The sequence below is a fragment of the Phanerochaete carnosa genome (assembly GCF_000300595.1).
Source record: "Phanerochaete carnosa HHB-10118-sp unplaced genomic scaffold PHACAscaffold_10, whole genome shotgun sequence".
Lineage (NCBI taxonomy): Eukaryota > Fungi > Basidiomycota > Agaricomycetes > Polyporales > Phanerochaetaceae > Phanerochaete > Phanerochaete carnosa.
The window spans coordinates 377,132-398,780 of NW_006767637.1; the positions used below are offsets into that span (position 1 = coordinate 377,132).

The 21,649-nt window shown below is 51.8% G+C and overlaps 8 protein-coding genes across 8 annotated transcripts; 4 read left to right on the forward strand and 4 right to left on the reverse strand.

Annotated features, from left to right (window-relative positions):
* Positions 1-330: 330 nt before the first annotated feature.
* Positions 331-2,310, forward strand: PHACADRAFT_262847 (uncharacterized protein). Its single transcript, XM_007400046.1, has 17 exons — positions 331-425; positions 481-498; positions 549-582; positions 633-687; positions 751-808; positions 865-874; positions 943-960; positions 1,011-1,062; positions 1,113-1,159; positions 1,222-1,246; positions 1,306-1,311; positions 1,366-1,393; positions 1,450-1,498; positions 1,567-1,676; positions 1,738-1,825; positions 1,876-2,106; positions 2,165-2,310. The coding sequence occupies exons 1-17, from the start codon at positions 352-354 to the stop codon at positions 2,243-2,245; spliced, it is 984 nt and encodes a 327-aa protein (XP_007400108.1). The 5' UTR covers positions 331-351; the 3' UTR covers positions 2,246-2,310.
* Positions 2,311-3,033: 723 nt separating this feature from the next.
* On the reverse strand, positions 3,034-7,065 carry PHACADRAFT_262848 (uncharacterized protein). The gene is made up of 15 exons (XM_007400047.1): positions 6,808-7,065; positions 6,411-6,759; positions 6,121-6,356; positions 6,018-6,071; positions 5,725-5,967; positions 5,566-5,672; positions 5,478-5,515; positions 5,254-5,425; positions 5,045-5,206; positions 4,829-4,990; positions 4,233-4,770; positions 3,904-4,176; positions 3,677-3,835; positions 3,373-3,612; positions 3,034-3,307 (listed from the first exon to the last, which is right to left on the reverse strand). The coding sequence occupies exons 1-15, from the start codon at positions 6,949-6,951 to the stop codon at positions 3,113-3,115; spliced, it is 3,072 nt and encodes a 1,023-aa protein (XP_007400109.1). The 5' UTR covers positions 6,952-7,065; the 3' UTR covers positions 3,034-3,112.
* A 2,224-nt stretch (positions 7,066-9,289) lies between these two features.
* On the forward strand, positions 9,290-11,540 carry PHACADRAFT_187582 (uncharacterized protein). The gene is made up of 16 exons (XM_007400048.1): positions 9,290-9,617; positions 9,677-9,694; positions 9,751-9,784; positions 9,835-9,889; positions 9,953-10,010; positions 10,067-10,076; positions 10,144-10,161; positions 10,212-10,263; positions 10,315-10,449; positions 10,509-10,520; positions 10,575-10,596; positions 10,653-10,701; positions 10,759-10,868; positions 10,930-11,017; positions 11,067-11,294; positions 11,354-11,540. The coding sequence occupies exons 1-16, from the start codon at positions 9,496-9,498 to the stop codon at positions 11,438-11,440; spliced, it is 1,098 nt and encodes a 365-aa protein (XP_007400110.1). The 5' UTR covers positions 9,290-9,495; the 3' UTR covers positions 11,441-11,540.
* A 79-nt stretch (positions 11,541-11,619) lies between these two features.
* Positions 11,620-13,556, reverse strand: PHACADRAFT_262850 (uncharacterized protein). Its single transcript, XM_007400049.1, has 9 exons — positions 13,471-13,556; positions 13,366-13,405; positions 13,051-13,313; positions 12,599-12,990; positions 12,533-12,550; positions 12,311-12,481; positions 12,162-12,251; positions 12,061-12,111; positions 11,620-12,011 (listed from the first exon to the last, which is right to left on the reverse strand). The coding sequence occupies exons 2-9, from the start codon at positions 13,386-13,388 to the stop codon at positions 11,691-11,693; spliced, it is 1,329 nt and encodes a 442-aa protein (XP_007400111.1). The 5' UTR covers positions 13,389-13,405; positions 13,471-13,556; the 3' UTR covers positions 11,620-11,690.
* Positions 13,557-13,725: 169 nt separating this feature from the next.
* Positions 13,726-14,899, forward strand: PHACADRAFT_177654 (uncharacterized protein; the record flags this gene model as incomplete). The annotated part of the gene is made up of 5 exons (XM_007400050.1): positions 13,726-14,065; positions 14,121-14,213; positions 14,264-14,500; positions 14,552-14,641; positions 14,690-14,899. Coding segments are annotated over exons 1-5 (723 nt in total), but the record flags the coding sequence as incomplete, so codon positions are not given.
* Positions 14,900-14,909: 10 nt separating this feature from the next.
* Positions 14,910-15,739, forward strand: PHACADRAFT_262852 (uncharacterized protein). The gene has a single exon (XM_007400051.1). The coding sequence runs from the start codon at positions 14,942-14,944 to the stop codon at positions 15,473-15,475; it is 534 nt and encodes a 177-aa protein (XP_007400113.1). The 5' UTR covers positions 14,910-14,941; the 3' UTR covers positions 15,476-15,739.
* A 246-nt stretch (positions 15,740-15,985) lies between these two features.
* PHACADRAFT_212858 (uncharacterized protein) lies at positions 15,986-18,568 on the reverse strand (the record flags this gene model as incomplete). Its single annotated transcript, XM_007400052.1, has 15 exons — positions 15,986-16,094; positions 16,147-16,194; positions 16,245-16,268; positions 16,332-16,770; positions 16,835-16,984; positions 17,039-17,141; positions 17,194-17,307; positions 17,358-17,469; positions 17,519-17,654; positions 17,693-17,807; positions 17,860-17,907; positions 17,998-18,112; positions 18,176-18,213; positions 18,338-18,420; positions 18,477-18,568. The coding sequence occupies 15 exons, from the start codon at positions 18,566-18,568 to the stop codon at positions 16,056-16,058; spliced, it is 1,656 nt and encodes a 551-aa protein (XP_007400114.1). The 3' UTR covers positions 15,986-16,055.
* A 2,139-nt stretch (positions 18,569-20,707) lies between these two features.
* PHACADRAFT_177655 (uncharacterized protein) lies at positions 20,708-21,025 on the reverse strand. The gene has a single exon (XM_007400053.1). It carries the CDS (start codon positions 20,998-21,000, stop codon positions 20,824-20,826), a length of 177 nt encoding a protein of 58 aa, XP_007400115.1. The 5' UTR covers positions 21,001-21,025; the 3' UTR covers positions 20,708-20,823.
* Positions 21,026-21,649: the final 624 nt, after the last annotated feature.

Sequence of the window (21,649 nt, forward strand, 5' to 3'; positions counted from 1 at the left end):
AATGCACCGATCCGGCCGGTCGGACCGCTGCTGTGCGTAACGTCTTTGGTCACCGTGACGAAAGTAAGTTCGCACACTCATGGTGCCGTCTCCGTTAGATGGGTCTTTGCATCACATTCGGGAGAACACTGCGCAGCGTCTGTCGTATCAACTCCACCGATAACTATGGAACAACCTCTCAACCTGCGAGCGTGACTTTTGGCTTTTTTGCCGATCGCCTACCGTTTTGCCGATATAAGCCCCCCGATCCGCCTCGTCTGAGCTAATCCTCCCCTGGTACTATCGACTTACTCTCTTTGCACCATGTCGAACGTGTCTGAGCCCCTGGACAATCCCATTATTATTAATGCCATGCCCCAGTATGGCGGGGCTCTCATCGGCGCGATCGTTTCCGCAGCATTATGGGGTATCTCCTGCATGCAAATGTCAGTCAAATCCACCACTCTGTCTCGTATCCCATCTAACCAATCGTCTGTGCAGGTTCATGTATTTTTTGAAGTACGTCCAATCCTTATCATGAGGTGCCTCCCCCGACCGTACCAACCCAGCTACGACTCCGATCGTTGGTCCCTCAAGCTCTTGGTACGAGTCATTTTTCTGCTCCGCTCTGTCATGCTAAGACATCGTGCAAGGTCGTTTATGTCTGGGTAGCTGACACTGTGGTGGAGATTCTTGGATTTGTAGGCCGTAAGTCTATATACGTGAGCTACTCTACAGCACTGTCCTGAATATTTCTCCGCTGCCGTTCAGTATTCGACCAGCTTATCACTCGCTGGGGTTCTATCATCAGATTTGATACCCTCATGATGTGGGACACCTCATACTTCATTACTTGGAGGATTGCTGATCTGTTTCTCTTCTTAGAGGTTTGGTGGTATGTATCACGCAACTTCGTTTCAGCGGTCAGGACTAGTATTGACAATTAATGTAATGTAAATGAAGGTTCGGGCCGCTCTGGCAGTAAGTGTCCTTTCTCGCCATTACAAGTTACTTTCTGATATCAGAAACAGCCATTAATCTCGACTCCCGTACAAATGTTCTTCCTCTATAGGATCCATCGATGTGGGTGTCTGGGTCAGCAGCAGCCCTGCCTCTATCTAAAGATCCCCCAGTTTCTCAGAGCCGGGAGTGGACCATGCACGCTGCTATGGTATTTATGGTGGGTGGTAGACTATTTTCTAACCTATAAAATGGATACACGCCCTTAACGGCATGTATAAGGCTATGTTGTCCATCTTGCAGCTGCGTAAGTACTTCGCTCTTGGCAGTTATTGGCCATCCGTTCTAACAGGCAGACGCTCACAGCTCTGATTACCGGTAAGCTATCGCCATGTCATATTTTATGAGCGACAACTAAATCCCTATTTACAGGAGTGTGGACTGCATGGGTCTTGTGAGCGTCACTCTCGTTTCTCAGGTTGTTTGAGCCTATGTCAATGGGCTATGTAGAAAATCAAGAGAAGGTGTTGCATCGACTCTGGCCTCGCACAGAATAGTTGTACGTGCAGCAACTGGTTCAATTGAGTTGGAATCCGGAGGGCTTACGAGGCCATCCGCAAACTGCAGACCATTGAGATCATATGTCGGGCTATCCCCGCCTTTGTCGACATCTTCATCGCTCTGTGGATGACAACTCTACTCTGGCGCAGTAAGGAGCGGGCGCGAGTCTTTAGGAGGTGCATAATCAGCAAACAAACAATGGCTATAGACATCGCAATCACTGACTCTCCTTGATAGATCGAATCGGCTCATACTGCGCTTAATGTTATTGACAATCAATGCCGGTATCTGGACAGCCGTCCTTTCAATCATCGATCTGAGCTTGGTGCGCTCGTTCGTATACGACTCTACGGTGATGCTCATATTTCAGGCCAGATCGCGTGGAATCCCGGTAAACTCATATTCGACGCCTTCGACTTTCCGATTACTCCACTCTACCTCAATATGCTCCTTGCCAGCCTGAATGCAAGGCGGTTCCTTAGGAGAGATGCGGGGAGCATCGGGGAAGTAAGGGTTGAGACTCTGGAGTTAGATACGAGAAGACGGCAATCTACGGGCCTCGCTCTGCAGCGGTCGAGCGACAGCGCCGCGCTCGGTGGAGGCAAGGTGAGTGCCAGCTCGCAGCTGTGTTCAACGATGCCAGCCAACAGTGTTGTCGTTTCAGAATCCTGTTCTTGCCGTCCGCATAGATAAATCTATGACTACATACAGCGACGATGATCTGGAACGTGATGCCGGAAATTAGCTTCAGGGCTTCTATAGGCTATGATTACTTTCATTATTGTGTTGGATACCTCATGTGATGCTTTTACTGCATAAAGGACGGCATCAACGGCGTACCTGAGAGGAAAACGCTCATGTTTGGGTGAGTTATGTGCTGAATCCCAGAGGAACCAGCTTCGCGAAAGGCGTGCTCCACATAGTATGCGTACAGTGACTCATCAAGACCATACTTCCGGCGCTGATCAGCCTGTGCGCGTATGGGCACTCGTGCAGGAGCAAGACCGAATGGTCTAACTTACAGGCCGAGTGGCCCCGCTTTAATGATGTACACGGTGAGTAAAATCACGAGCGAGCACATCTTGCGTGTCAGTGTGTGTCAAAGGCCGAGCCCGCCGCGATGCCGGGCGCCACCATATTGGCGCCTCAGGCGCATCTGATGGAGCATCACTATGATGCGCTCGCTATGATGCGCTCGTTATGATGCCGTGACAAATCGTTGAGACGTGATTCTTGAAATAGCGTGTCGTTACGCACCGCCATGTAGAACGACCTGTATTTATGTAATGTGCGCCTCTTATCTGCAGAACTTAGATAAGAGCTGTTTCGCTGCGCTCCATGATTGCTAGCTTCATGGCTGCGGTTCTACGGGTGTCATTGAATGCCAGTCACCATGCCTCGAATTTCTGGTTTTACTGGCTACGATCCGTGCCAAGCAGTCTCCCAGCCAACACCTGGTTACGTAGAGTTTGTACTGATTCAAGGTCAGAGGTGTAAGCGATGTTCACAGGGAGCAAGGTGCGGATGTGTAGAGCTCAATACAGTAAGAGGACCTGATTATTTGTCACACTGCGCATTTACACCATATGGCTACAGATGCACACAATGCCGTTCAGGACGGGATGAATCCATTTGACTTCCAGTGTTTCATCCACATCGCAGCGTGTGCTTGAGTCAGTGGAGCGAGCGCGCGGATTGTCGAGCTCGAGCTCCCTAGCAGTGAGGTCGCGTACAGCATGCCTTCTCCAGATCCGTCGTCGCGCTGAGACGCCATATCTCGGAAGAATGTGACGAGCTTGATTGCAGGCTATGTGGAAGACGATTGAGTTACTGTCAGTGTATGATTGTCAGTTTTATAGAGTAAAAGCTCACGATACGATCCATGTCCTGGGCAGTCGCGCTCGTTGAGAGCGCCTCTACTTGCTCTACCCACTTCGATAATGGCACAAGCGGAATGTGTCCGGCGAGCCCTTCCTCAAGACCTTGCAAGATGACTGTCCATGGTGTTCTCTTCGGATGAACAAAATTCACCAGAGGGGGGAGTGGGTCCTTCGAAAATACCCAATCGGTGTATACCTGTCCAATGACGTCAAGCGGTACCCAATCGACATTCTGCGAAACGTGAATAGGTTCAGCTAAAGCTCCAAGTTGAATGGGGATTAAACGTGGGACTTACTCCAGGCATATCCGGAAGACTCTCGAGAGCAACACTCGATTTCACCATGATAGGAAACCATTCGGTCGTATCCCATGATCCAGTAGCAGTAGATCCGCATGCTTGGCCCATCCTGACCGTCGTCGCTTGGACGCCGTTCGCCACCGCGGCACAGAGGACCTGGTAGGCGCGATTTAGAGCTCAGAAGCTCAGAAGCGCGGTGCACTCATGACTACAATGTTGCATACCTGCTCCGCCACATATTTCGAGGCACTGTATCCTGAAACGATTGCAATTTCCGGGTCGTCTATGACGCTTTCGGGCACCGCACCCTTCGACCCTTCCCATTTGCTTGCAACACTGATCGACGACGTGAAGATGATCTTGATCGTTCTGCGAGACCTTGCGCACATATCCACTAGCGCACGAACACCAGCGATATGCGAGTGAAATGACCGAAGGGGAAGGTTGAAGTCGACGGTCCATGCGTTGTGGACAATGTGGGTGACGGAAGACAGGATCTGGAGTGCCCGCAGATGAGAAAGTAGTCGTAAATGTAGCGTAAGTATAATCGTACCTGTTCATAAGTTGAGTGGTCGAGGCCCCAGTTCTCCTTGGTGGTGTCGCCGACAAGCACCGTGAGACGTGCCTCGTCCTGCGGCGTGACCGGGAGCCCCCGCTCAGACAATGTGGACCGCAGACGCTCGAGTCCATTGTTCGAAGATCTGAGCAATACATAGACTCGGAGGGTGCGGCTGTCGTGGAGCAGCGAAGCGAGAATATGGGAGCCTATGTTGCCTGTCGCACCGGTCAACAGGACGACTGCACCCTCGCCTTCGAGCACGGGTACTGCGGGAACGCTCTGCGGCATCTCGCTGCAATGTAAGGAGATCAGGTCACGAACTTCGTCCACAGATGCACTGGAGGCGATGTGACCCCGACTGTGCGGCAACGAGGAGAAAACAGAAGATGCGAGGAAAGAGGCAAGCTCCCGTATGGTGGGGTGCTGGAAGAGCACGCTCTGTGAAATACTTGAGCTGGCTTGAGTCGCTAGTGGATCGTCGGACGTCCGCATACTGGCGACAATGCGATTGCGTAGGAGTGTTGCACTTAGACTGCACGCATCGTTCAGTCAAAAAAGTAGCGATATATTTATATTCTATAACGACATACCTGTCGAAGCCCTGTTCCAAAAGGCTGGTTTCGATATCTGTTATTTTGCCTCCGTTGATAAAGGTGGCTTGCTCAAGTAGCCAGGGCATCAGATCTTCTTCTTTCCATGTCATGGGGCGCGTTATGTCCCTCATTCCAGTGCCGGTGGCGATGGCTCCGTATCTGGTACGAAGAGGATTTAATGGGCCCCGATATCGAGTAAGTTCTCCAACTTACAGACGCTGAATTTCCTCGTCATACACGGAGATTGCCTGGTTACGGATGACAGTACCCTTCGCCGCTCGTGGAAGAGGCTTCTTCGGATCGGTAATGATGACCATCTCTTGGAAGATTCTGGCGAACGTAGGGGCATCCGCATTCGCCTCTTCCACCCGTGGCCTACACCGCAGTCAGCATCTGCTTGCGAGGAGTGTCATGCTTCTTACCAGAGGCTGTTCTTGAAATTCATGAGTGCCGCCTCGTCTTCCAGATCGAAAGGGGTACTTGGCTCGACAATGATGCCGGGCAGCTCCCTCTCGCGCCCAAACATGATGCACCCTTTCACGATCCCGCTGGATGAAATATGACTTTCCTGTGGGATAGGGACAATCTTTTCTCCTGAGGGCAGTACGTTTCAGTACACAGAGAGAGTTTTAGGCCATATTCTCACCTGTGCTCAACACCAAAACATCGTCTCTGCGCCCGACACTACGGGGCTGATCAGTCAAGGTAAAGGAAAGGCGGAACTTGGTTCTCACAGACGCCAGAGACCCTCTCGTGTCGGATGCGGCTCGAACAGATCAGATGTGGCGTACGCCTTCTCTCCGGGAACGTTGTGTATAGCCAGTTCGTAACCACTGTTTTCCTTTTAGCAGCCATTAGCGTGCAGAATAATGGTCAAGGGACACGTGAAGTACAAGGATAACAAACTCGTACGTGCCGTCGTCCTGTGGTTCCCATCGAAGAGTGGTGGTCTTGGAGAACTGGATGTACTGCCGTAACGCCGGGTCGACTTCGGACGTGGGATGTGCGCTGGGGGACTCGTCCCACACCTTCACGGGTGAGCCGAACTCTGTTCCGCCGTAGCCGCATAATAACTTGACGCCAGCCTGAACTAGCTTTAATCCAGTCGACTGAGACAGTGGCCCGCCTCCATAGACCTGAATCCCTTTGAGAACGCGCCACAAAGAATATCTATGGCACCACGCACCAAGATCTTGAGTGTCTTAAGATAGTCAATGATCTCCTGCGACCGTGCCCAGGCCTGCTATCCTTCAATAAAATACTCGGACGCTTCTATACTGATTATTCACCTCGATAAAAGACGGGATGGAATATAATCCAGTGCACCCGGTCAGCTTCGCAACCTCGAATACACTTTGTGCATCGCTGACTATCGGAGGACGAGGGTCTTGTGGCGCATAGACGGCGATTGGGTATGAGCTCACGGCGGGATAGAACACGTGCACGAAGAACCCAAAGGTATGGAACGTCGGCAGCCCCATACCTCCATAGCGGATACCCCGAAGCCGACTTGCCGGAATAAAATCTGCGGAAAAGCTGCGGTAAATAAGTGGTGGCATGACAGAACGTAGAATGCCACTGATATGATTATCGGCGTAAGAGCCATGCCATTGCCAGATGCGCTTCTCTGTGAAGGGAATGGATTTGGGAGTTCCCGTAGATCCTGATGAATGCAAGTACATTGCTATGTGGTCCGGACCGACTTGGCGTGTTGGATAGAGATTGGAATGTGCGGGTTGAGTAGGGAATACCGTACTGTAGGACGGAAGATCGTCGAGCTGTAAGTCGACTCCTTGTGCAGCCATCATTGCTGTGACCTGCGTGACCAGATCTGTAGTGTATGAGTGGTAAATGATGCGGCGACAACCGGTGGCTTTCATCATCGCGCAAACTGCTGCAGGAGAATTGCGAGGCGACATTGGATATGGCTTGAACGAGATGTGAGCCTGGGACTAGCAAAATGGCAAGACACATACGACAAGGCCTGCCCTCATGGCGCCCAGGACCACTGAAACGTATAGGATACTGTCTGTGTTTATTATAAATGCAATTATTTCATCCTCTGGGCCTCTTCGCTCAGGACGAAGGACGTGGGCAACAATTTCGGTTGCTTGAGCCATTTGAGCGTAAGAGATTGCATCGGCCTTGTCGGGATGGTCTCGCGAAGGGAACAGGGCCCATGGGAGGGTTGGATTATTGCATGCTTGGAAGTCGGTTAGTTGCGGAAGTGTAATGAGAGGGCTCTCGAGAGGGGGAAAGATACGGTCGGTCATGACGATGGTGTCGAAGGTCAGGTTACTGACTCGTAGGGGCTCCTGACCTTCTGTCGTATAAAACTTTACTACCATATGATGAGAGTGAGGCGATTAGGTGTCGGCTTATCGTGACGAATAGGAGCACAAGCATCTCAATCATGGGTTGCCGTTGTTGTTTTCACAAAAAAAGTCAATTCCGCGATCACTCTCACAAGAAGTCGGTAACATGCATCATATGATGCATATCAGACGAGTCGCCCATTTATCCTGGCGTATGCCTCGATGTTTCACTGGCGAAATGTAGCATTACTGCATTCGCTTGCGTTGGAAGTAATCTTCCGAGCACAGTGTCCCTACCATACGCGTACTCTCGCATGGGAATGGCCACTCACCATTGTGGTCATCGCATACGGCAGCCGCAGTGACGTGACTACGCGGTGATACAGAATGACCGGCGATGGCATCTGCCAGCTGAACCGAATATGAATGAGTCAGAACAAATCCATGTGCGAAGGGGAGTACCTTGCGCTTTCACACGTTACAGTCAGGAGAAAAATGTGAGGATAGTGACAATCACGGAAAAAGCAAGATGTGTAGCATGACAGACTGGGCGACGAGGCAGACTGCATGTTCACAGCAGGGGACACCTTGCCGGACGCCCAGACGCCCATCAATGTGGGCGCTTCTTCGCTTCGACATCCGCTCCCACCATCTCTCGTGAGACTTGGACCCCATCCTGATGATGGAATGGCGAGCACCCCCAACTCCACGCACACTTGGGGCTATCAGCAATCTCGTAGTCAATCTAAGACGGCTCGTACGTACCAAAAGCCACAAAGGCGAACTTATTGCCTGCCGCTTTCGAAGCCGGTAGCCGAGCCTCCTGCCGGGCTTCCTCATGTTTGGGCCAGATTCAATGTATGCGATGTGTACAGCATTCAATCACATGGCATGTCCAATTTCCAGCCCTACCCGGTGCTCAGCGGAACAATCGAAGGCCGAATTTCGATGCCCCCGTGGGCCCCGCATTGGTGCTCATGCCTCAGGCCTCAGTTATCAAAATCGGACGCTACGGCACTGCGAATGACCGGATCCCTGCCATTTCTGACGGTCGCATGGGCCAGGTACAAAGTCTACAAAGGGCTGGTGCCTTGCGGCGTCCATATGGTGTGCATACACTACGAGACGCGTAGTCAGGGGCCCTTGGGCGAAGAGGTGAGCCCTAATCGTTCATCAACATAGTCTTCGTAGCGCGATGATCGCACATGAGAACCCACATCGACGACAACGCTGCCTCTGCGCGTGACTGTTGTGCATGCACCGGTTACCCCGTAGTATCAATCTTTCTCCAAAGAGAGCTGCACTGCTACATAAAAGGCGAGGATCACGCCGTACACGGCTGAACCGCATGGCGTGGCGCCAGATGCTTCCCAGCTGAACTCTGGGGCGCTGTATTCTTGCAGGTGCGTAAAGTCCATTACGAACAGTCGCATAGGGTCGCCGACAGTTTCCCCTTAGTCTGTACATGCAGTATCCGAGGAGCTTCTGCAGTAATGTTCTGATAACTTTGTGCGAAATAACAAACTTTTAATGCTATGCGCGACAGTCTGGACGTGCTGTATGCGAGAGATGGCGGATTGCCTTGGAACCTGGGCCATGGGCCCTGCAGCGCAAGGTTTCAAAAGACTCTCTGGTCATAGCCACTTAACGAAGCATCTGATGAGTTTACTAGGCCGTGCTTCGTCTTCTGTCAAGAAGCGCATCTCCATGATACAGCGGCGGCTGACAGACAGGGAAGCATGGCGGAGTGAGTAAGATGTGACCGGAGGGTGCCTCGGACCCGGTGCCACGAGTACTACGGCACAGCCCTCTCGAGAGCCATCAAATAGGGATTGCAAGCCCTTTGCACGGACGGAGGAGCAGTTCGTTCACGCTTGAGAGCTCTTGGAAGCACAGTGTCCCTCTTGGCGTCTTGAGACGACCATGACAGGCACCTGGGGAATGTCCGATACAATAGGAATCCTTCGCTATTTAGGCACTGTACTTGTACGGATGACCTTGTGCGCCGGCCGCGGCCCGTGACATGAATGCACCGACCCGACCGGATGGATGCTGTGTGACCTGTTGCCAGCCGGATGAGGGCTTCGTGACGCGTGACATGAAAGTGACTTTGCACTCAGGATGTCGTCTCCATTAGATGATCCTGTAACACCACATTCGGGAGAATGTCGTGTGATTTCTATCGTATCAACTTCACTTATCACTAAGGAACAACATCTCAACCTGTGAGCGTGACTTTTGGCTTTTTTTGCGACTCGCCCGCTGGCACCGCTTCGCCGATATAAGCCGCCGGTGCGTCTTGTTCGAGCTAATCCTTCCCTGGCACTATCGACTTGCTCCCTTTGCATCATGTCGAACGCGTCTGTACCCCTGGAAAATCCCATTATTATCGATGCCATGCCCCAGTACGGCGGGGCTCTCATCGGCGCAATTATTTCCACAGCATTATGGGGTATCTCCTGTATGCAAATGTTAGTCCAATATATCCAGCACTTCGTTTCGCAGCTCATTTAATTAATCGTTTGTGCAGGTTTATGTATTTTTTGAAGTATGTTCAACCGCTATCATGACTAGGAGCTACATCCCCTGACCGTACCAACCCAGCTTCGACTCCGATCGTTGGACCGTCAAGCTCTTTGTACGAGTCATCTTTCTGTTCCACAATATCATACCAAGACATTATACAAGGTTGTCTACCTATGGATAGCTGACACGGTGGTGGAGATTGTTGGATTTGTAGGCCGTAGGTGTATATGCGTGAGCTACTCTACAGCACTGTCCTGAATATTTCTCCGTTGCCTTTCAGTATTCGAATCGCTTATCACTCGCTGGGGTTCCATCGTTGCATTTGAGAGCGTCGTTTCGTAGGACACCTCATACTTCATTCCTTGGAGGATTGCTAATCCGTTTCTCTTCGTAGGGGTTTGGTGGTATGTATTACGCCACTTCATTTCAGCCGTTAGGACTGCTGACGATTCATGTGCGACGTTGATGAAGATTCGCACTACTCTAGCAGTAAGCGTCCCTTTTCGCCACTGCAAAGCACTTTTTGATATCCGAAACAGCCACTCATCTCGATTCCTGTACAAATGTTCTTTCTCCGTAGGATTTATCAATGTGAGTGTCTGGGTCAGCATTGATCGCGTTTTTTGTCTAAAGTTCCCCTAGTTTCTCGTAATCGGGAGTGGATCGTGCGCATTGCTATGATATTTATGGTGCGTGCAGACTGTTTTTTTGACTTATACATGTGGGTACATGTGCTTAACGGCATGTATAAGGCCATACTGTCCATTTCGCAGCTTCGTAAGTACTCCACTCTTGGCGGTTATTGGTCATCCGTTCTAACAGGCAGACGCGCATAGCTCTGATGACTGGTAAGCCATCGTTATAACATATCCCATAAGTGACATCTAACTCCCCATTTCCAGGAGCGTGGACTGCATGGGTCTTGTGAGCATCGCGCCCGTGTCTAAGATTGTTTTAGCTTATCCCAACTGGCCATGTAGCAACTCAGGAGAAGATGTTGCATTGACTCTGGCCTCGCACAGAGTAGTGGTACGTACGGTACTCGGTGATTCAATTGAGCTAGAGGGCTCACGGGACTATCTGCAGACCGTCGAAATCATAAGTCGGGCTATCCCCGCCTTTGTCGACATCTTCATAGCTCTTTGGATGACAATTCTTCTCTGGCGCAGTAAGGAGCGCGCAAGAGTCTTTAGGAGGTGCGTAATAAGCAAACAATAAATGCTTGTAAACATTGCAGTTACTGACTCTGCTTGACAGATCAAATCGGCTTATACTGCGCTTAATATTGCTGACCATCAATGCCGGTATCTGGACAGCCCTTTTTTCAATCATCGATCTAGGCTTGGTGCGCTCGTCCGTGTACGATTTTACGGGGTTACTCATAGATGAGCCAGATTGCGTGGAACCCCAGTAAACTCATGATGGACGCCTTCGATTTTCCGCTTTCTCCACTCTACTTCAATATGCTCCTTGCCAGCCTGAATGCAAGGCGGTTTCTCAGGAGAGACACAGGGAGCATCGGGAAAGTAAGGGTCGAGACTCTGGAGTTAGATACACTACAGCGACCTGCGGGCCTTCATTTCTCGCGCTCGAGCGACAACCCCGCGCTAAGCGGAGACAAGGTGAGTACAAGCTTGTAGGCTGTGCCCAATCATGCCAGCTCATAGTGTTGTCCTTTCAGAATCCCGTTCTTGCTATTCGCATAGACAAATCTATGGCTACACACAGAGACCGTGATATGGATATGGATCATGATACCAAAGTTTAGCTTCCGAGCTGCTATAGACCATGAGTGCTGTCGCAACCGATTCGGGGACTTTGTACGACAATTCAGCAATGCATAAATACATTATATCAGGCTAGACGCACGAAAAACGGCAGAAGATTGTCCAGACGAACGTACTGCTTACCAAAGGTAGAGAATCCGGGAGCACAAATTTTGTATGGGGGGACGGCACATAATACGATGGCAAGAAGATCTAATGATATACACGTATGCATGTTCCAACGGGCGACTGTCACAGCCTCGCCTCCAGCATCTCGTGCGCCCGCTCCCAATCTTGCTCGGGCATCTCCGCCCAGTGGAAGCGCCACAGGTCCTGCAGCGTGTCCGAGACCTTCTTCAGCTCGTTACGATCCCCCGCGCGCAGTTTGTCGATGTCGGTACCTGAGGGGAGATAGTCTGGGTGGAACTCGTAGAGGAAGCCGATTCTGAGCGAACGTTCGACGACGTCGCTGGCGATCGGCCTGCGAATCGCGTCGTACACTTTGAGCGCCTCCGCGATGTTCCCTGCCGTCACCTTCGGGTGCGCGAGAATGCGGCCCAGGATGTAAGAGTCCTAGAGCTGCATAAGTGAACGGAATATTAATGAGTGACAGAGGGCCTACGTCTATCGCCTGGCCGGCCCCGGCCCCAAAATGAGTGCTCATGGCGTGAGCCTGCGTGTCAACGTCAGAGAAAAACAAGAAAATAATATGGGAGAACTCACAGAGTCACCTATCAGCGTGACCCGCCCATCCGCATATTGAGACAGACCGCGGATATGGCTGATGGTCCATTTCGACACATCCCCAACATTCTGGACGCCGGTCCGTTATTGGGATCTTTAGCATTGGTATGGCATGGCAGATAACTTACCTCCACCGCGATGCGAAGATCATCCTCCCAGTCATTGTACAATTCTGCAATTTCATCCTTCGATGCCACGGCAACTGAAGGTCCGGCGAGTGGCTTCCCGAGGCCGCCAGGTACGGTGTCAAAGACAAGGATGTTGATCAGGGTAGGGGAGATCGGATATGAGATTACATGCTGCAAAGCCGTTAACTCAGTATACTACTCGGACAACTCGCAGTGATGTACCTTTCCACTACCACACCACTGCCAGCGTATCAGCGGCGACCCTCAGAGTTCAAATAGAGAGCGCACCATGAGACCGCTACTCAACATGACATTTTCTGGAGAGACGGCGCGCAGCTTCTCTCCGTCTAGGAGCGTCCGATACGCGTATGTTCCGGCCCACGTCGGCTGTGCTCCCTCAAGGACTGAGGCCGCCTTCGCTGGGTCGCTCTGAGCAACGCGTTCCGCGATACTGGCGTACATCGTCTTCCGAGTGGGTGAGCCTATGCCGTCTGCACCCACGAGGAGATGTGCGCGGGACGAAGATCCGTCTGAGAAACGAAGGGTGACTCCGTCTGCATCTTGCTTGTATGAAACAAACTTCTTGGAGAAGTGAATAGTAAGGAATGGCGTGGAGTCTGGTTGTAGGTTTTCGACAAGGAGCTGGACCATATCAAGTCGAGGAAGCGCGATGGAGCCATCTGCAGCGCATGTCATAATAGCAATAAAGCTGGATCTGTAGTACATATCGAGGAGCTTACGTGGAAAATCGAGTGTGTGAAACGCGAAAGGCTCCTTCGTATCGCTTTTCCTCAGTTTCATCGGGGAAGAGACGGCCCGGTTGTCCAGGGCAGCTTGCAAACCAAGCGAGGCAAAGATGCTCCGCGTTCGCTGCCATACAGTGATCCCAGCACCTACCTCGGTGAACGCGGACTCGGCCTCGTACAGGTCGACGGTGAGCGTTGAAGATACCATAAACTTCTTGAGGACCAGGGCCAGTGAGAGACCACTGATTCCTCCACCGCTATAGACCTCGGTCAGAGGCTTTGGGATCAAATACTAGAAGTGCAACTTACCATATAGCTACTTTCAGCGACATGGTTTCCAACGTCAAAGCTGTTAAAGAAACGAGTCAGTGCTGTGGCCCACGCTGTCGAGATTCGGCTTGGTATATAACTACGATATGTCTTAGATGCGAACGAAAGGCGCAATATATCTGAAAAAAAACACGTGTAATCAATGTGCGGCGTGCGGGATGAGGCCTTGAGGCCTCAGCCCGGGGCCCGGAGGTCGAGGACAGAGGCCAGAGGACCGTTCGGGGAATGTTCGGGACCGTTGAGTCTCAGCGATGACGTCATCGAGACCTAACCCCAGCGTTGGGCTAATCGCGACGTGTTTGTCCAGCTGGACATCCCCCCAGCTCTAGCAGTGTATTCATCCCGCTGTTACGTTTTCTCTTGAACTTGTGATCTTTTCTGCGCAACCTATCTGCGGATACTGCTTTGCTATGGACGGCATGCTCCGTGGTCACAAGAGCCCGCTTACGGGAAATCAAGGTCTCCGTTCAAGCTTCAAAGCTTCAAGTTCCATGCCGTCGTAACGTTCACACAACCTCCAACGTCGCCTTGCTTGCTCTTCGTCCATAACAACTCGACGCAACAGATTTTATTCGCTGTGAACCGAATGACTGCTATTCCGCCTCCAGACTCTTGGGCTACTTGTCGAACCGTTAGACAAGTCCCGGCGCTTTCCATGGCTGAGCAGGATGCGCTCAAGGTGCGAGTGCACGCTTTTCTCACACTCTGGGCATGACATACAGCTTGATACCCAGACGTGCTTGTTCAATCTCTACAGGAAGTATCTGGATCCACTGAAACTTTGGCAAGAGCAGGATGCGAAGGCGAAGACCATGCTACACCAAGAGGTAGACTTCCTGTATATCTTCTAAGCTGTTGTCTCAATTCAATCCTCTAGGCACGTGCAGGATTCCCGTTGTTGTTGCGATACAAAGACGAATGGCCCGTGGAGTATGTCTTACGCTATTCTCTCATCAGATCGCGCTCCATGCTGAAGACTCAAGCGCGAACCTCGAGGAAGCTCGGCAAGCGAACGAGAGAGGTTTCAACAAGGCGAAAGAATCCAAGATCTACTCGGGCGGCTCGTAGATTGAAGGAGAAGGAGCCGTCTGCTAGCAATGGCCCTGAGTCTGAGGTAAAGCTTGGTGTGTTCTGCCATCTGTGCTTCTGACCTGTCCTCTGGTAGGATGAGACCGTTCCGTCGTATGACCGAGCACCATTGATCCGCGGGGAGAACAATTCTGCAGCATCGAGCAGCTGTCAGACGGCAGAGATGGTAAGTAACCATGGTTGATCAGTTTGGAAGCCGCTCACCCTGCATCAGTTAGGAGACCAAACCCCACGACGTGAAGGCAACGCAGACTCCTCTAATGGCGAGGCTCACGCTCTTAGCCATAGCGGGCTCATACAAGGAAACTCGATACATCCCGGCAGAAAGAATGCTACCGTGCGATTTTCTGAAGGCCAAGACGAATCAATGTATCCGTTGGAAGAAAAGCTTGATATGGAAGAGGTACGGGTATTCTTGCCCTTACTTTGAGTTCGCTGACATCCATCATTCGCTTAGGACGTCACGATGGAGGAGACTCCTGGATCGCAACTGGCTGTCGCATCGAGTCGCTTACCGCCATATCCCACGTCTGGGACGCTAGGAATGTCAGACAGATGTATACCGCTGTCGGAGAATACGGATAGACCAGCACCCGAGGCATCGCCCACGCCTCTGCGGCCTGAACCCGCACAGCACCTCCCCCAAGCGGAACACTCGCTTCGTCCTGGTGTCACGCGGGCTGGCCCTGCCGATCCTGCACCGTCTGTCAACAGCGGTATCGTGTCTCGTACGACCGACTCCGCCAATCCAAATCTTACCGGACCTCCGGCACATGGAATCGCCCAACCTTTCGTCCAAAATTTCCTTCGCGGCGTCTTCCCGCCTCTGTCTGCGCCTGACATCGTGCGTCGGTTCGTCGACGCTGGCATCGTGGAACGCATGGATTTGGTCGCGTGCTCACAGCTTCCGGAGAGGGATCAGCTAGAGATGCTCCGCGCCGACCTAGGGCTGAATATCCTACACTCGAGGATGGTGAGAGTGGCGTTAAGTCAGGTGTGATAGTCGAGTATGTGTGCTTTGTGTACTATGATTTTGGTCAATTTGTATAGCTCAGTCTTGGGGTATCTAATGTATGAGTACGACTCGGAGAGCACGCTCAAATTACATTATCATCCATGGGACTGTTTCGTCGTGCTCCCGCAGAAAATGAAACTCCTCACTCGGCTGGACCCCGTATACCGAGAAAAGCACACACTCCGTAGTTGCACTGGGCATAACAAGCACGGAGTCACATACCATCGAAATGGACAGCCCTGTAACTTCGAACCATATGATCTCGTCAGTCACGCACCTGGGGCTATTCTGCGGGAAGGAGCAGCTGGAGATGCTACGGGCTGACCTGAGACAAGAAACCCTGCTTCTGAGAACGGTGAGAGCGATGTTGAATTTAGCATGACGGACGAACGAGTTGCCTACAGGCTCTGAGTGCTACGTACTTTACCCTTTCCGTAACTTAGTCCTGGAATGTTCGACGTCAGATTACGAACCAAGGGACACGCTAGATCCCATCTCAGCCACAGACCATGTATGGGCCACTTCCCGTATACCCTCGAGACAGAGGTACACGAAAATACCAGCTTCAGATCTCTGCCGCCTCTGTCTTGAGCATGTCCGCAGCCTTCAATCGAGAGTCAACGAGAAGGCACCAACTCCAGGCGATGATTGCCTACCTTCTCGCCAATGGCGTAGGCCAGGGATTGGGTGTGACATGACACTTCCTGTAGACATACTCAGCATCATCGCACATATACCTCCGGCAGCCACCAACAAGAGGCAGAACAGAAACGTCCACCTTTATTGCAGATAAATCAACGTGAGCCTCCGAACTCCCGTGGTGGAAAGGTGCAGCACATACTATGCGAAGGTTATTTGTCCCATAGACCCTCAGCTCGGCATCGACGACACCTCCGTCTTCATGCGCCATCATCGCCGCGGTGCCAACCGGATGGTACACAGGCCCACAGAATTCTTTAACGTACTTCCTGAAACCTTCAGTGCCGCGGTCGATGAGCGTCTGGGATGGGACGAGCGATGACTTGACCTGTAGGCCCAGCGGCGGCGTCCGGAGGAGCTGAAGCATGTACTCGAGGATGTGTACGCACAGATCGAAGTCCGTCTCGTCCGCGAAGTAGCTCGAGTTGATCGCGGGCGGCGCAAGTGGGTCCGCAGACGCGATGTGTACATTTCCGCGCGAGAGAGGGTGCATAAGCGCGCAGAAGAAGGACGTGTAACGCTTGCCGGGCTCTGCAGGAGGGACGTAGGGCATCGGCTGGCGGCCGGCCCATTGCAGCAGCCTTTTTTTGTGTGAGTACATGTGCCAGAGACAAAAATTGACGCTTACTCAGCCTGCGCAAAGACGGAATCGCATTAACGAGAGCATCGGTACTCCGCGCCTCTGCCTGACGCTTCCAGCTCTCTACTTCCTCCTTTGTACCCAGTGCGGAAGCAGGAGCAAAGATGAATGCTCCGGGCGGAGTGGACGCGAAGAGACCTTCCTTTTTTTCCCTGCTGGATAAAATTAATTCATTGGCTTATTTACATAAGAACCACTGTTGGACTTACTATAGGTCCTCATGAAGTTTGATGACATCAGGGCCTGCCAGGATATCTGGCGTCTCGTCATCAGTCTCGCATTCGGCAACGGTACACACGCCTATATAGCCCCCTGGAGCCAGCTAATCAGAAATGCAGAAATGAACGGCATTTTGGAAGCGTACGAAGGTTCTCTCCCACACCAGGTAGATAGACCAAGGTCTTGATGCCATGTTTGGAGAGAATATCTGGGTTACCAACTCCAGACAACTCCAGTAGCTGAGGGGTCTGGAAAGACCCTATCGGGATTTCAGCGGCATATACAAGTGCGAAATATATAGATTCGTACCGGTGGAGAGTACGACATCGCGTTTCACGTTCTCAATGCACAGTGTTTGTCCATTTTGCACGAACTCAACTCCCGTGGCGCGTAACAGCGATCCTTGACCTTCAAGCAAGACCTTAAACAGCGCTCAGCACGAGTATAATACGCGAGATGAGCTGCCACACCTTCGTGACTTGGGCTTCGGTAAGTACCAGCAGGTTCTTGCGATGAAGGTTGGGCTCGGAATATGCGTTTGCCGCGTAGGACCGGGTGGCAGTGTTGGTGTCTATAGTGAGGATGCTTGTCACCGATGCCGGTTCCCTGGTCACACAGAGCGGTCAGAAGCACGTGGTGAGCACGTATGAATACGCCGCACAGAGTCAAAATTCCAGGGCATACCAAGTTTCTCCGCAGTCTCGAAGGGCTTAAGAGGCATAGTGGTATCAGTGGGGCCGTACGAGATCTGGAGGGGCCCTGATGTGTTTATGAGCGAGCGAATTTGCGACTTGGAATCGCGATGACGTACCGTCGGTGCCGTGAAAGGCAAGGTTAGGCTTTGCCGCGAACTTGAGTGCTATTTCGTCAGACAACTTACTGCGCTGTAATGTCTCGCACTACACTATCGTCAATCAAGCAGATGATAGCAATACAACCCATGGCGTACAAATCTTTTTCATGTAATGGAGGAGATTGTCCCAGTTCCATCTCTTCATGCCAAAGTCTTGCTCTAGAGCGTTCATTTCTGACTTTGGCGGACAGAACATTCCCATAAAGTTGTTCTAGTATAGGGTATTAGAAATTGCAAAGACGCATTGCAAACCCGGGGCCTACGGGAGACAAACCCCCAAGGCCTTTGCCGCGAGGTTGCAGGACGACTCGGCTGCCCAGACGCAACTGAGGAACAGTGAGGAATGACCAGTCGAATTTCGGATTCGCGATGGTACGACCATGTATCCTGTCCTAATTTACGAACAGCACGTACGCGCAAGATCAAGTGTACGCACCTGGGATGTCGATTTCGGGTGTAGGGCCATGGCGCACGCCAGCCTCGATTACCAACACGTTGAGATTGGAATTCTCGCTCAAACTGATATAACCAGAGTTGAATTGCGAGCGACGCGTCGACTGGTGTAGAGAGCGCACCGGGCCACCGGAGTCAAGCCCGAAGTGCCACCTCCGACGACGATGTAGTCGAGATCTACAGACGTCAAGTCTGAGTATGACACTAGGGGCATTATGAAAAAAATTATGTTCAACCGCAGAAACGACGGCTATCCGCTGAGGACGAACGTCAAGCTGACAGACTTTCGGCGTAGACTGGATTAAATACTGGGTCTTACTGAGGCATAGGCGACCCATGTACCATCTAAAACGTAAACGGTCACACGGCGCACCGTGGAAGTGAGGTAGTCGTAATGTCATCAGCGCCGGGGTGTACTTCTTCGGAGAGAACAGTTGCAGACGCAGCGATAGTGGTTCATCTCCAAGACCTCCCCGTGTACGAGGATATGTTGAGTGCTGTCGAGCCAAGCGCCATCCTTTTCTGCTCTCCCGCCGCGAAGCTGCTTTGAAAGGAGAGACTTCACAGCGAAAAGCGGACGAATTCCGTGCTCCGTCGAGACCCGAGATTGATCGTGGTCATTATTTCGTGAAAGCTATCACGTGCATTACACGTGATCGCGATCTAGCGCGTTTAATAACGCCGTTTATGTAACACCAACCAGCCGCTTATCTCCTGCAGCGCCTTTGTCCTCTTCCAGTTCATGCCACGGCGCAACCAAAGCATAATATACGTCTGGATATTCGCTGTATGTTTTTTTATTCCAATATTATTTCGCCAAGTGGTCATAAAAAATTTGTATGGCGTCCGCTGACACTTTTGCGCTTCCGGCAATGATCAGCATCTCTGGAAATCGAACAAACAGCGTATGTCTTCGGCAATTTTGGCGAGCTAGGAGAAACCATGCGTCGGTCTTGATTTTCTTCAGACCGGGCCTGCCGAACAGGCTGCGCACTGTAGCCACTCCCAAGGATGAGAGGCACGTAGTCCGCGAAGTCGTTTGCATCCATCGTCGACAGCGGCGCCGTCACCATGTGCATATTTTCTCAGTCCATGGAACTGAGTGCTTTCAGGCTGTGTGTTGTGAAGGTATGCAAGAAGCTCTATCATCTCTTAGTGGAACAGCTCGGACTGCTGACAGAATATTCCAGACGGAACGAACAAGCACGGCGATATACTAGAAGTAAATGAGACACAGCGCTCTAGCCGGTTGTTTTGCGTACTCAGAGTACGCCATAGCGGGTAAGAGGGCGGTGTGCTGTACATGCATGCAAGACATACTCATGCGGGTCCAGCGTGAGTCTGAGCCGACCCCTGGGCCCAATACAAGCCGCGGGCTAAAGTCAGAACTTCCTTACTACAGGTCTTTATCGGAAAAGCACATGTACCAGGATCTCAGGTCCCTACCCACCATATCACGGCTTCCAAGGAATTTTCAACCGCACTTCATCGTAGTAGTGCTTGACAGAGACCGCCTGGTCTAAAGTATCAATATCTTATCTATTATGTGAGCACGCCCCCGAGGCTGATGCACAATGTGCGGTTCAGCTTTAGGCCGGTCGTCGGTCAAGTTAAACCACACGAAGGTCTGCGAGAGCTCAGTGCCGATGGCCTCGTGGAAACAGACCTGACCCCCATATTGACTATAGCTTTGCCCGGTCTGCTTGCCCACTACAGCGCTAGTACGCACGGATAGGCGCCAAAGCCTGCCGCGTTTAGTTCGTCCTCTGTCCAACACAGTGCCAGGGCTGAGTGTTTCTCTACATGGAACAATCAGCGCGCGCGACAAGCTGCCACCGTGTTGATGTAGATTTTTTCTCGAGGCCGCGAACGCGAACACACCTAGTCAGCACGATAGGATCGTCTCTGTTCGCCTCCCGTACGCTTAATGCAAGTGGCTGCGGCCTCAGCGTTGTAGCGCGCAGACGCCAAGCGTCTCAAATGTTTGGAGCCATCGACTGTGCGCCAAAATGGATTTTTGAACATAATATAAAAAGTTGCAGTCTCACTGCGTTAGCGAGTAGAGTTTTCGGACAGAAAAGATGCAGCGAAAAAATTAGCCCTTTGTGAGAATCGAACTGCACGCTTTCATTCTCACTCCGGGAGTCTGACGCTTTATCCAATTAAACTAATTAGGCAATGCCGTCTGTGGAATTTTAATCAATACAGTACACCAAGAGCACCTTCGAACTTTTTGCTTTTGTCCAATCGCAACACGGTAGCCTCTCTCATTTTGCCCCCGCATAAACACTCAATGACTAGTAAGTTCTCATCATAATTCGAATTTTACATTAACGCTTACAGCACTGCTTAGACTTGTTCACTATAAATATGCATAAATGAACTGATCGCAATCTGAGCGGACGATTGCCTCGAGAGACACTGCTTCCTCGGATGCTCAGCAGCTACTGTAGGGCGGTCTTCCCTGAATTAGTGATGCCCGTCGTGACGCTTTCCCTCCATCATTCCTCCAATATTCCTGCTGTCATGGTCTTTGGACGCGCCGCCCGCGGCACCCCAGTTCTGATATACCCTCCGCCGACTATCGCCAGCGTGGCACCGAGTGTGCCGCCAGGGTCCGCCTTGTTCGCGAACAGCGTCCACCATTTCTCGCTGCTAGCGAGGCCGTCGAAGTGAGTCGTGAGATCTGGGCAATATCGGCCTTGAGAGGCACAATAGGGCGGACGGCTAGCTGATGCATAGTGCTCGATGCTGGCCCGCACTGCCCAAGGGCGATGGGGCCGCGAAGCCAGAGATTGAGTTTGAGAATTGAGCGGCTTTAGAAGGCTTTTGTTTTCCGATGAACGCTACTCCCTCAAATGTTTCTGTGCTTGTCAGTGGTTCGAAGCCAGCTGTCCTGTCCTCAAGCGTGCTTGTCACCACTCAAGTCGGGCAGGCTCGCCATAGTGGATCAACGGGCCGAGGTAGCCCTTCTAAGACCCGACACACTTTGTTCTCCGGCTTTGCCGACGCGTCTTCCAGTCTGCACGACTACGTCAGGCCGAGCACCGCTCGATTTGTCCCTGTGAACTAACTATCCACCCGTTACCCACAAGATGAAGTCCGACCTTTGCCCGACCTGAAAGCTTCGGTTTGGGTGCGCCCATTCTTCTTGACCTTCCAAGCACTTGAAATGCTGGTCATATTAAAAATACGCGCAAGGGTGAAGCACTCGCTAGCCGAACAGATCATTTCCCAGCGGTCCACAGCTGTGCGTCGGCCCCAAGCGCTCGCTCATCAACTTTGTTGCTATTGG

Bases quoted from the DNA above. Each gene is read 5' to 3' on its own strand.
- PHACADRAFT_262847 (XM_007400046.1), top strand. From the start codon at position 352: ATGCCCCAGTATGGCGGGGCTCTCATCGGCGCGATCGTTTCCGCAGCA. The intron at 1,394-1,449 runs GTGAGCGTCACT...TGGGCTATGTAG, and splicing joins GTGTGGACTGCATGGGTCTT to AAAATCAAGAGAAGGTGTTG. The intron at 1,826-1,875 runs GTGCGCTCGTTC...ATTTCAGGCCAG, and splicing joins CAATCATCGATCTGAGCTTG to ATCGCGTGGAATCCCGGTAA.
- PHACADRAFT_262848 (XM_007400047.1), bottom strand. From the start codon at position 6,951: ATGGCTCAAGCAACCGAAATTGTTGCCCACGTCCTTCGTCCTGAGCGA. The intron at 5,968-6,017 runs GTGCGTGGTGCC...AAAGGGATTCAG, and splicing joins TTAAGACACTCAAGATCTTG to GTCTATGGAGGCGGGCCACT. The intron at 4,771-4,828 runs GTATGTCGTTAT...CGATGCGTGCAG, and splicing joins TTGGAACAGGGCTTCGACAG to TCTAAGTGCAACACTCCTAC.
- PHACADRAFT_187582 (XM_007400048.1), top strand. From the start codon at position 9,496: ATGTCGAACGCGTCTGTACCCCTGGAAAATCCCATTATTATCGATGCC. The intron at 9,785-9,834 runs GTACGAGTCATC...ACATTATACAAG, and splicing joins GTTGGACCGTCAAGCTCTTT to GTTGTCTACCTATGGATAGC. The intron at 11,018-11,066 runs GTGCGCTCGTCC...TAGATGAGCCAG, and splicing joins CAATCATCGATCTAGGCTTG to ATTGCGTGGAACCCCAGTAA.
- PHACADRAFT_262850 (XM_007400049.1), bottom strand. From the start codon at position 13,388: ATGTCGCTGAAAGTAGCTATATG. The intron at 13,314-13,365 runs GTAAGTTGCACT...CGAGGTCTATAG, and splicing joins TCGCTGAAAGTAGCTATATG to CGGTGGAGGAATCAGTGGTC. The intron at 12,252-12,310 runs GTAAGTTATCTG...ACCGGCGTCCAG, and splicing joins ATCTTCGCATCGCGGTGGAG to AATGTTGGGGATGTGTCGAA.
- PHACADRAFT_262852 (XM_007400051.1), top strand. From the start codon at position 14,942: ATGGAGGAGACTCCTGGATCGCAACTGGCTGTCGCATCGAGTCGCTTA.
- PHACADRAFT_177655 (XM_007400053.1), bottom strand. From the start codon at position 21,000: ATGGTGGACGCTGTTCGCGAACAAGGCGGACCCTGGCGGCACACTCGG.